Consider the following 12389-nt stretch of genomic DNA (forward strand, 5'->3'; position numbering starts at 1 on the left):
AATGTACAAAAAAGAAAAAAGGTAAAAAAAAAATTAATTAAAAAAACCACCTTTTTTTGTGCTTTTTCTCATATTGGCATACAAAAATTAAAATCCCACATATTTGGTATCGTCGTGTCCATAACGACGTGTACAATTAGTTGCACACGCTTTTTATCCTGCATGGCAAGAAGCATAAAAAAAAAACACTAAAAAACTGAGGCAAAAGGCTAATTTTTAGCCTTTTGCCTCCCAAAAAACACAATAAAAATGATCAAAAAAGCCCTATGTACCCCAAAGTGGTACCAATAAAGACTACAGCTCGTCTCGCAATAAAGAAGCCCTCACAAAGGGAAAAATAAAACAGTTATAGGACTTTAAAATGCAGCGATTTAGAAAAAAAAGATTTCCAAAAAAGGGTTTTTATTGCAGAAAAGTGGAAAAAACTAAAGAAAATATAAGAATTTTGGTATCGTTGTAATCGTACTGACCCGCAGAAAAAATGGATTGTGTCATTTATTCTGCAGGATTAACGCTGAAAAAAAAAATCTATGGCAGAATTGATGCGTTTTCTCTCCCTGTTATCATAAAAAAATAATAAAGTTTTACAATATAGTCTATGTACCCAAAATGGCATCAATAGAAACTACAGTTTGCCACGCAAAAAAAAAAGCCCTTATACGGCCGTGCGGACAGAAAAATAAAAGTTATGACTTTTGAAAAATTGAGATGAAAATCCGCCAAAAATTGTTGCACCTGAAGCCCAAAATAGGCCGTGTCCTTAAGGGGTTAAGGGCACCGGGTGCATGCAATGTGTTTCCTTAAGGCCCTTTTACACACAACGATTATCGCTCAAAAGCCATCTTTTGAGCCATAATCGTTGTGTATAAATGTGTGCCCATCATGCACCTGCCGTGCACTTTTTGTCCATCGCTGGCTTCAGGTCCGCATGACATCCTTATCTCTCAGGACGATAAGATAAGGAGGACCACACGCTGAGTTCTTTACGTGCAGCGCTGATAACATTCTTTAATAGCTGCTGTCCTGCTGGAGAACGATAGCAATGTATTTAGAGAACAGACCACCCACTGTTCTCTAAATACATGCAATAAAGTACTAAAGGGCTGATTATGCAAAATGATCGCTCAAAACGGTCAGTTTCTGTCAAATTTTGAGCGATTATCTGTGTGTGTAAATGCACCTTTAGGCTGCTTTCACATTTGCAGCGAGGGATCAGTTTTCCTGCTGTGTTTGGGGAGCAGAATGAGAGAATCCACTGCCCGAACCGATCCATCTTATGACAAAGCTGAAGAGCACTGAACCGACCCCACTGACTATAATGGGGTTTATTCAGTTTCCGCTGAGCTGTCCAGCATTGTAACAGAGGAAAAAGTGCTGCATGCACTGTGACTAATGGCTAAGTGAAGGTGGGGCATGCTGTGACTACTGGTACAGTTGTGGCAGGAAGTGAAAATGGGGGCAGCTACTGAGATCAGTGGGAAGCCCTTTTTAGATAAAACTGGTATCTCAGACAAGCCCTTTAAGTAACCTTGAAAGCTTGTGTATATAATCTTCCTAGAAGGAGAAAGTCAAGTACTGCGGCCTCTGGTTACCGGACAACCCCTCTTCAAGAGTGACCCCTGTATTAAAATAATAAACTGAGCTCTACTTACCTCTCCGCTGTGATGCAGCTGGTCCTGGGGTCTGTTGGGACGGATGCTGACACAGGAAATCAGGTGACGCGGCAGCCGATGATCGGCCGCAGTGCCACCACTCACTCTCCTGGCAGCGGCACTCACACGCTGAGCACAATGATGCCAGGAGTTCAGGAACGTGTCACCTGATTTCCTCTGACATTAGTCACAACCACCGCTGGGACCTAGTGCAGAGGTAAGTATAGTTCATTTATTATTTTACTACAGGGGTTTTCCGGTAGCCTCTTTAATACCCAGCACCTGGCTGTACAGCACCCTCTACTGGACGGGTCCTACAATGTGGTGAGGCTACCTCCTAGAGCTGAGCACACACATCAATGCATACACCCATGAGCCTGCTTAAGAGTATTGTTACCGTCTTCAGTGGGGTCTGTGGACAGTACGTGGACGGGTACCGAGACACACAGCACGTGGGCGCCAGCTGCCAGCACAATCCTTTTCAATGCCACCAAATTATGCATTAAAGCGACTCTCCAGTCCTGGACAAAGATGGCGACATCACTTCTGACTACCTGCTGCACGCTGTGTATGCATCATCGTTCTAAGATACTACACACATGTGATTGACCAGTGCTGCCCACATGGGCAATGCCAGACAGTCTTAGGCTGGGTTCACACAGAGCGGATTTGTCACGGAAAGTCTGTCTGGAATTTTTCTGTGGCAAATCCGCCTGCGGCCGCTAATCCCGGGTTCAGCCAGCCATGTGAACGAGATTTGTCAAAAATGTCGTCCACACGGGACGGCCCATCTGTCGCGGCAAAGCTGGCACTGCAGCGCAGATTCCCCGGCCACAGCATGTCAATTTTTTTCAGCTGCGCTCTTTTCTATGGGAGCGCCAGCCGCAAATCAAAAGCATGCAGCCAAGCTGCCCCAGAGCCCGCGGCCGGGAGGCACAAGTCCTGAAGTAGCCCTTTCCCTGTGGAAATCTTGCGGTTGCTCGCTGCGACCAAACTGCGAGATTTCAAGCCGGATTTCATCCTGTGGGAACCCAGCCTTAGACTACAGATGTGTACTAGGGCACATCAGGTGGCCAGGAGTGGTGCGGCCATCCTTGTCTAGACCTGGAGGGTCACTTTAGGATGGCTTCACGTCTGCGTTGGATCCTTGCGGTCGGAGGTTCTGTCACCGATGCGACTGAAGATACCGGAAGAGAAAGCGCTGCATGCAACATTTTTTCTTCCGTCCAAAAGCCAAGTGGAAAGTGGGCAGACCCCATTAATGTCAGCGGGGTCTGCTCGGTTCCAGTCAGAACCCTTCGTCAGCGGGGGTTCCCCTTTCGTACTCCCCAAAGACAGCAGAAAAGCAGAACCACCGAGTGCAGGCGTGAATGTTATAAATGAGGTGCGGCTGCCTGCGCAGCGCTGATGGCGCGCTCCTGCGCAGCACAAGTCCCTACATCTCTGAGGGGGTGATCGCTTCCCATAGGGCAGACCCCGCCGCTCTGTGTGCCCACAGTGTGGCGTCCTGGGGGAAAAAATCCAAGCAGATTTCTGAAAACTAGCAGAAGGGAAACCTACAACATTGCCATAGCAACCAATGGTGGCCTCTGGGAATAAGCCCCGCCTCCTGGTTGCTATGGGTGACAGCGCTGGGTGTAGAGGCAGCAGTGGGCACGTTGTACCTGCTGCCACCATCATACAGCAGTTTATTTATGTGCCGGCCGCATGCTTCCTCCATTATACAGCGCACGGCTCCCTGCTAGTAGCGGCCATAGTGCCCGGGAGCAAGCTTATGACACGGCAGGCCGCACGTCCACGAGCCTCGCGTACTAATGACAAGCCCCCACTGGTGAGATAGCCCGGTCTCCCCGGCTCACAAGGACAACGTGCAGCCCCTCTCTTCCGGTAACACCGGGACAAGCGCCGCTACATCTCGGGGACTCACCAAGCAGGCATCGCGCATGCGCCATGAAGCCTCTCACCGCCAGACATTACTAATGACGCGGGAGCTCGCCGCGCAGGCGCACTGCGGGGACATGAGTCCTAGTTTGGGAGGTCGCTGCGTCATCAGTAATCGTCGGCGGTGAGTAGTCGGGGCATGCGCGGTCACCTGGGGTAAGTCTGGCTGGTTGGGTAATGTGGACGGGCATCCTGCCAGGAGCTCGGCGGGGCTTTCACCTGCACGTCTTAGTCTAGGCAGAATGGCTTGTTGATGCCCGGAGTAGCGGCACCCAGTTATACTGCTGGAACGGGCGCATACTGATACAGACCATTAGTGTAGCAGTGCTCCTCACCTGCATGCTGTAGCCTCTGTTTACATGATGACCTGACGGTGTGTCAGCATCTGAGAAGTTAGAGGGGCGTCCGGTGGGGTGTAACCTATCAAAATGGATCCAAATCTGTTAAAACTATAAAAGTAGCGGTACATAGAATGGTAGAGTTAGAAGGGACCTCCAGGGTCATCGGGTCCAACCCCCTGCTCAGTGCAGGATCACTAAATCACCCAGGACAGATGTCTGTCCAGCCTTTGTTTGAACACTTCCATTGAAGGAGAACCCACCACCTCCCGTGGTAACCTGTTCCACTCAATGATCACCCTCACTGTCTAATATCTAATCTGTGTCTCCTCCCTTTCAGTTTCAACCCATTGCTTCTAGTCTTTCCTTCTGCAAATGAGAATAGGGCTGATCCCTCTGCACTGTGACGGCCCTTCAGATATTTGTAGACAGCTATTAACCCCTTCCAATCCAATTTGTATCCTGGTTTTCCTAGGGGGCTTACTCTTTTTCTGCTGTTATACAACAGCGCTATATGCTGGCTAAACCCAGTACTGCATGAGGTGATACGTTGGATAGGCTCCGACAGCAGAAAGTCTGGCAATATACAGTAAGAAAACCCCAACGGACGTCTTCCAACATTGGAGCTGTACAGCCTTAAATCATAATGTCTTCATAGGTCAGACAGTGGATTGGAAAGGGTTAAGTCTCCTCTCAGCCTTCTTTTTTTGCAAGCTAAACATTCACAGATCCTTTAACCGTTCCCCATAGGACATGATTTATAGACCGCTCACCATCCTGGTAGCTCTTCCCTGAACTTGCTCCAGTTTGTCCATGGCTTTTTAAAGTGGGGTGTCCAGAAGTGGACACAGTATTCCAGATGAGGTCTGATTAAGGAAGAGTAGAGGGGGATAATGACCTCACATGATCTAGACTCTATGCTTCTCTTAATACACCCCAGAATTGTGTTTGCCTTTTTGGCTGCTGCATCACATTGTTGACTCATGTTCAGTCTGTGATCTATTAGTATACCCAAGTCTTTTTCACATGCGCTGCTGCTTATCCCAATTCCTCCCATTCTGCATGTGCTTTCTTAATTTTTCTTGCCCAGATGTAGGACTTTGCATTTCTCCTTGTTAAATACCGTTCTGTTAGTCACCGCCACCTGTGCAAGCTTTTCTAGATCATTTGGAATACTCTTTCTTCCCTAGTGTTAGCTATCCCTCCTAGCTTTGTGTCGTCATCAAATTTAATCAGTTTCCCCTCAATTCCCTCCTCCAGATCATTTATAAAAATGTTGAACAGCACTGGGTCTAGGACAGAACCTTGTGGTACCCCACATGATACATTCCTCCACTTGGTGTGCAGCCATTTATGACCACTCTTTGAGTACCATCACTCAGCCAGTTGGGAATCCACCTAACAGTTGCCTTGTCAATCCCATATTTGGTCATTTTTTCAATAAGTATGGTATGAGATACTTTGTCAAATCCTTTACTAAGGTCAAGATATACTATATCCACTGCATTTCCCTGATCAACCCAGTCGGTGATTCTGTCATAGAATTCTGTCATTCTGACTTGTTTGTTACAAACTCATGCTGACTCTGGTTACTTTCATCCAAGTACTTGCATACATGCTGTTTAATAATTTGTTCAAACATCTTTCCCGGTATAGGAGTCAGGCTCACAGGCCTGTAGTTTCCTGGATCCACCTTCTTTTCTATTTTTAAAGATAGGGACAATATTTGCTCTTCTCCAATCTTCAGGGACTTCTGCTGTTCTGCACAAATTTTATGGCGAGTGGTTCAGCAATTACCTTATCTGCTTCCTTCCTAGCATGTAATTCATCTGAACCTTGAGACTTGAATTCATTTAAGTTAGCTAAGTGTTCCCTCACCATCTCTCTGCTTACAGATAGCCTGCATTCTTTAATCCCCCAATAGCACAGGGAAGATCAGTTGTTACATTAACTTTCTGAGAGAAAACAGCTGCAAAATAGGAATTTAAAAGTTTGGCCTTCTCAACATCATTCTTAACCAAATCACCATTTTCATCCTGTAACCATCCTATAGCATCTTTGACTTTTCTTTTGACAAACCCCCGAAATCAGCTTTACCCATCCTCACCCCTGGCTATCCAGCACAGTAGCCCCACAGTCCCACCTGTCTGTTTAGGGATGGTTACCACCAGGTCACTGTGACCAACCAGAGCCTGCAGCGGTCAGGTACTGTTCTTCTGGTATCATGACTACGGCCTCTGATTGGTTGCAGTGGTTAGGCGGTAGCCATTCCTAAACAGAGACCGGAAGGACTGTGGGGCTACAGTGATGGATTGCTTGGGCTGAGGACGGGTAAGTACCAGTACCACTAATGTTATTGTTTTAATAGATTTGGATGAGTTTTAAAAAAATCCTATCCCTTGGACAACCCATTTTAACCCTTTCCAATCCACTAGAGCAGACGTCTTCCAGCATCCTGTTTAAAGCCTTTACAGCTCCGATGTCAGAAGACGTCCTACAGAGTATTCTTACTGTATATTGCTGGCTGCTCTGCTGTCGGAGCCTCTAGGGTGCTTCAGATGCTGCAGTACTGGCTTTAGCCAGCAGATGTGTAATGGCAGAAAGAGAAAGACTCTTAGGTCTCCTGTCCACGGGCAATTGTGCGTTGCGTTACTCGTGGCGAAAATCCAGCCGTGGGTAGCGCAGTGCCCGCTTTCCATAGCATTGCGATATTCTGCCTCGCCCGTGGACAGGGGGCCTTAGGAAACTCTAAATCCAAAATTGGATTGGAAAGGTTTAAAGGGTTTGTTCAGGATGTTTACTATTCATGACCTATCTTCAGTATAGGCCATCAATAGTTAATCGGCAAACATCTGCCATTTGAGATCCTCGCCAATCAACTGACCACCCGGCTCGCTATCAGTGCGGACTTTGCTGGAAGCGAACAGCTCTGTCTATATTGCAGTGGTCCAGTTTGGTAGTGCAGGCGTAGCTTCTATTGATTTCAGTGGGAGCTGTGCCTGTAGCATTAAACTGGGCTGCTGCAATGTTAACAGCACCCGGTGACCAATTAATTGACAGGAATCCTGAATGGTGGATGCCCGCTGATCAACTATGGATGACCTATCCTGAGGATAGATCATCAATCGTAAAAGTCCTGGACAACTCGTTTTAAAGCGACCTTCTAGTAAGGATCTTAAAATTGATATGTAACTCATGTAGCTATGTAACATATGTAACTATGTAATTCATCAGTGCCTAGTAAGCCGTCTCCTCCTCGATTCAGGCTATGGAGGTGGCTTACATTTTTTGCTACTGTATAACATATGTATCTTACACTACACACGTAGTTGTGACTATTTTATATGGTTGAGACAGTTCTGTATGGTTTCCTAAATTATCTTCATCTGCTAAGTTTATACCATTTATTACTTGATAGGACCCGTGTTTCTTAATTTGGAGAAAAATGGCGCATATTACCATCAACCAATATTTACAACAGGTACTCCATTCTAATCCTGTTACCTAATTGTACTTATATGCTTGTGTAGAAATTTAGGGTTTTTTTTTTTTGTTTTTTTTTAAACCTGTAGTATTTTTTCCTTATTAAAAAATGGACTGATTGCCTTTGCTTGGCTCTCCTCAGAGGTGCACAGGCTCATGGAAGGTCTATTAGCCCCTATGCCAGTAGTTTCTCCCTTGTGAGGAGCGCTGAACAAGGCTGATATGTCATTGCTAAAACCAATAAGTAGAAGTTTTGTGAAACCACATAAAAACTGTAAATGAAAGAACTACCATAATGCTTATATGAAGAAGGCAAGATGTATTGGCAACAACTTGCTTTTTAAAATTTGCAACCACATACCTGGCCCATTGCATGAGGGGGAGCCCGTGGACTTGGAGTCCCTCATTATGGAGTCACAAGTGGTTCTGGCAATGAAACAACTAGCCAAAAATAAAGCACCAGGCATAGATAACATACCGGCAGAGCTATTGCTGCCAGTACCAGTGAAAACCATGTGTGCCACGTAGTATTGGAATGCAAGGGCTTCACATACATGCTATTTGTAGCGCTGTCACACCGCAAGAAAATCGCACAATTTTGTCGCCCGTGTGAAGGCTGCCTTAAGTGAATATGGTCACAGTATGACATGACCTTCGCAAGATATTCAAACCTGCTGGCTTTCTTGCAGCTGTTATCTTGTGGTAACTTGCAGGTTCCAACAGACATAGAACACACAAGTTTTGCTATTTGATCTAACATTGCGACTAAAACAGAACTCCTTTCTATGTATTCTGCAATAACCTAGGTGACCGAGGTCATTGAAGAGAAGAATGGCCCTACTTGTGCAGAACTCATTTCATTTCGACATGCACACATTGCAAACCCAAGACTACAGGTAGGACTGTTTCACTGTTGTGACAGTAGCTTTAGCTTATCATTTTATTTATTTATTTTTTTTGTTACTTCTAATAGTTATTTTTTATTGCTGTTCTCTTACTTAAAGGTGTATTCCGGTTTCTGTCTCACGAATGCTAATCAAATGTCATTAAAGTTTGCAATATGGTTCTGCTTTGGATTTTGCATCTGTAGCTCTATAAACCATTCCCTTCTCCTGGCACTTCCGAAGTGTTTACTCACAGGTTGCGCCTAGATACAACCTGTGGGCATTCTAGCGCTACCGGTTTGGCTCCCTCAAAAAGAAGGACCAGGGACGGCTTTTTTTCTATTCGGCTCTCAGCCCCGGATTGCTGACCAGTCATAAGCCGGCATTTAGTGGGGACATGCCCAGTAAGGAAGTACAGAGCAGGGAATTGTGGGAAATGTAGTTTAAAGGTGCATGTCAACAGGGGTGCAGCAACCGTTTCGGAAAATAGCAATGTGGGGAAACATCTGAAATGGCGGACAGGATAAGAAGGTTATGGCTGCGCAATTTATACCCATAAACCGGTGTGCATAAACCTGGAGCAAAAACCTTTCGTATCAGAATTTTTAAAAATTCGCTTCACCACCGGAATACCCCTTAAGTTACGATACGCGATACTAATTATGAATATATTGCATTACACTTCTCACATTGCCAATTTGCTTTTTTATCACGCAGTTGTCCACCCCAGAAGACAAATGTCAACAGATGTTAGAACCTCCCTATGACGAAATGTTTGCAGCTCACTTAAGGTACTCAATATAGCATCAGTTCAAGTGCTTAAAACTTCTAGGATATGTCTTATAGAAGCCCATACGCTTCAACAACTTTCAGGCAAGTAATTGTTGGTCTAACTGCTGTTTCCACTGGCATACACATGAGCGTTTGCCTCAGCTGAAGCAGCGGTTAGGGAGATGATCTACAGCCAGAAACCTCTGGCGGCAGCTCATCTCCCTGGGAACAAGAGGGTCGAATGTTGAAATTCTGTATCCCCCTATCCTTCTTTTGCCCAACATTATTTGTAAGGGAAATGTTGAGCTACCACCATCCACATTACAGAGTTGTCTAGCTCCACTGTTACCAGTGGGTTCGAACGACCAAATGTTAGTGTGAATGGGGCCTTAATTGATACATTGAAGTAATGGAGGCTATAGAGCTAGATCCCCACCATTTACCTGAAAAGGGAGCATTTTAGAAATAGACACTTTTTTGTTAACTTTGAATTAAAGTTGGTTAGAACTCAAATCTCTGCACAGAGCTGGGAATGTGTGGCCTGTCCTTTTTGCTTGCTCATTTAGCTCATCTCCATTGGTTCAGCGCTGTGATCTGTGACTACAGTTCAGCTCCAGTGTCTACAGTAGTCTGAGGCCCACCCCTGTCTCATCATTGGTTCAGAGATACTTCTCATCACATCATTGGTTTAGACTGCATGTCTGCCTATTGGCATTGGCTGCTGTATGCCAAATACACCAGGTATTATCACTCAGTTGTGAAGTTTTCCACATAGTATATTCTGAATCTTCAAAAAGTGCTGAGCAAATGCGGAATTGATATGTTTTATGTGGTATAAGTTAGGCCATATTTAGGAAACGACAGTCATGTTTTTAGCCTCTTGTATTTATAATTCTATTAATATCTTCTGAACTTTTTGATTTTTAGGTGCACCTATGCTGTTTCCAACCATGACTTTGTGGAGGCATACAAATTCCAGACTGTTGTTGTTCAATATCCTTTATAAGTGGTACAAATCTGTCAAGACTATAGTATTGAATGTTTTACTAGACACATCTTAGAAAGTTGTATTTCTGTATTTTCATCCACTATTCTAAATGTTTGCCTAAACATAGTTCACATCATTTTTGAAAATTTTCCAAGCCCATAAAGAAGAAAATTGGTGAGTATGATGTGATGGATTCTGTTCAGGAGGACTCGGCTCCATCATGTATTATCACATGATTATCAGTTCAATGACATTGCAGGGTAAAAGTATTTAGAATCATAGAATTGTAGAGTTAGAAAGGACCTCCAGGGTCGTCTGGTCCAACCCCCTGCTCAATGCAGGATCACTTAATCATCCTAGACCGATATTTGTCCAGCCTTTGTTTGAAGACTTCCATTGAAGGAGAACTCACCACCTGCTGTGGCAACCTGTTCCACTCATTAATCACCCTCACTCCTCTCAGCCTTCTTTTTTGCAAGTTAAACACTCCTAGATTTTTGAAAGAAGGTACTTTCCTGAATGGACAACCCATGCAATTTATGCTGTATGTAGCCATATGAACATCAGAAGTTTGGAGAAGTGTTCCCTTCTCTGGACCCTTCTCTATTAGCCAGAATGGAGAACTATTGTGAACAGCACCTTCCTATATGGCTGCCTATTCATTTAATTGAGTTCCTGCAACTTCATCCAACTATACCGCTGATTGTTGGGATTTTGATAGCAGAATTGAATTGTCAGTGAGTCTGCGAACGGGAACAATGTCTTTAACCTCTTAAAGACACAGCTGCACTGTTTCCATAATTCCCATATAAGTCAACCCTTTAAAGACTTTTTCTTTTTACTTTTTTGTTTTTCCTCTCTGCTTTCAAAAATCATAACTCTTATTTATACATCAGCATAGCTATCTGAGGGCTTGTTTTTTGAGGGACGAGTTGTGTTTTTCAGTGGTATTATTTAATGTACCATAAAATGTACTGGAAAGCTTAAAAAGATTCTAAGTGGTGTAAAATGGAAAATAAAAAACACAATTCCGACATCTTTGGGGGAATCTTGTTTCTAGAGTTTTCACACTGCAACAAAAATGACATGATAACTTTATTCTATGGGTCAGTACGATTATGACGGTACAAAATGTAGATTGTTTTATTTTTTATTTTTTGCTGTACCACTTTGGAAAAAAAAATTTTTTTTTGTTTTAAAGAGATTTTATTTTCTGCTGTCTTCTACTGACAGTCATAATTTTCTTCTTTTTCCGTTGACCTAGTTGTGTAAGGGCTTGTTTTTTGCAGGACATCATGCAGTTTCTATTTTGGAGTAAATAGGAATTTTTGATCACTTTTTATTTATTATTTTGAAGATGGGTATTTTTTATTTCTTGCGACATTTACCATGCAAGATAAATAATGCCAGACTTCTACAGATGTAGCGAGCACAAATATATATTTTTTAAAAATTATAAATATGGGAAGGAGAAAGCGGCGTTTAATACCTCTTTACATTTTTTTTAAACTCCTTTTTGTATTTTTTTTTTTTTTTAGTCCCCATGGGGAACTTGCACTTATGATCTTTTGATTTCTCCTGCAGTGTAATGTAATACCTTTTATTTTTGTGTGTTTTCTTGTTACAGGGCATTGCCTATTATGTATGCCATTACTCTGGATTTGAGAAATTTTGCCAACAGCGTAAGTTAAAACACAAAAATTGATGTATTTTGCTTGACGCAAATTCTCTTCTCTTAAACACTAATGCTAATATATCAAGTGGTCTTACACGCAGGAGCATCTAGTGACCCTACTTGTCTTGTTGACCTGTAGAATTCATATTTTGCTGTCAAGATAACTTGACAGAACATTTGTGGATGAAGCTGACATATTGTCCTAAAAGTCGTAGTCCTTTACATCGGGCAGTCATGACATTAGAACCATCTAACATTGGCTAGGTCTATCTCTTTCCTCCAAGACAGATATTGTGCTACATTAGCTCTTCTGTTGGATCAGGCCAGACAGGCTCCTCATTCGCATCAATGACCGTGTCACCAGTTCACAGACTGCAAAATCAGTCTGACGGCATCCGGCCAGATCTGCTGCACCAGTGGGAACCAGTGTTTGGGGCCCCCTCAGCCCACTGAAGGGGATCCGGCGCCTCTTTGAACATCGGGAGACCATGGGGCTTAGAGCAAGGGCTCCTTTTGCACCATTAATCTGGCCCTGTATTTAGCAATTTTATTTAATGCTATCAGGGCTGTGTGAATCCTACATGAAGCCGCCTGCATCTGTTAGATTCACGATTAAGTCAACTGCCATCTTTACTTTTAATTAGTTCAATTTGGAAA

The 12389-nt window shown here is 43.7% G+C and overlaps 2 protein-coding genes across 2 annotated transcripts in view; one reads left to right on the forward strand and one right to left on the reverse strand.

Moving 5' to 3' along the window:
- CUL4A (cullin 4A) overlaps positions 1-3656 on the reverse strand; it is a 65157-nt gene extending 61501 nt beyond the window's left edge. Inside the window, exon 1 of the mRNA XM_066579678.1 lies at positions 3580-3656. The gene's annotated coding sequence lies outside the window, so the exon portion shown is untranslated. The remainder of the gene's footprint in view (positions 1-3579) is intronic.
- Positions 3657-7349: 3693 nt separating this feature from the next.
- PCID2 (PCI domain containing 2) overlaps positions 7350-12389 on the forward strand; it is a 35387-nt gene continuing 30347 nt past the window's right edge. The window contains exons 1-6 of the mRNA XM_066579680.1: positions 7350-7412; positions 8221-8310; positions 9016-9089; positions 9997-10062; positions 10190-10231; positions 11685-11739. Coding sequence (XP_066435777.1) covers positions 7377-7412; positions 8221-8310; positions 9016-9089; positions 9997-10062; positions 10190-10231; positions 11685-11739 — 363 coding nt within the window. The 5' untranslated portion in view covers positions 7350-7376. The remainder of the gene's footprint in view (positions 7413-8220; positions 8311-9015; positions 9090-9996; positions 10063-10189; positions 10232-11684; positions 11740-12389) is intronic.

Source organism: Eleutherodactylus coqui, chromosome 1 (assembly GCF_035609145.1).
Source record: "Eleutherodactylus coqui strain aEleCoq1 chromosome 1, aEleCoq1.hap1, whole genome shotgun sequence".
Classification (NCBI taxonomy): domain Eukaryota; kingdom Metazoa; phylum Chordata; class Amphibia; order Anura; family Eleutherodactylidae; genus Eleutherodactylus; species Eleutherodactylus coqui.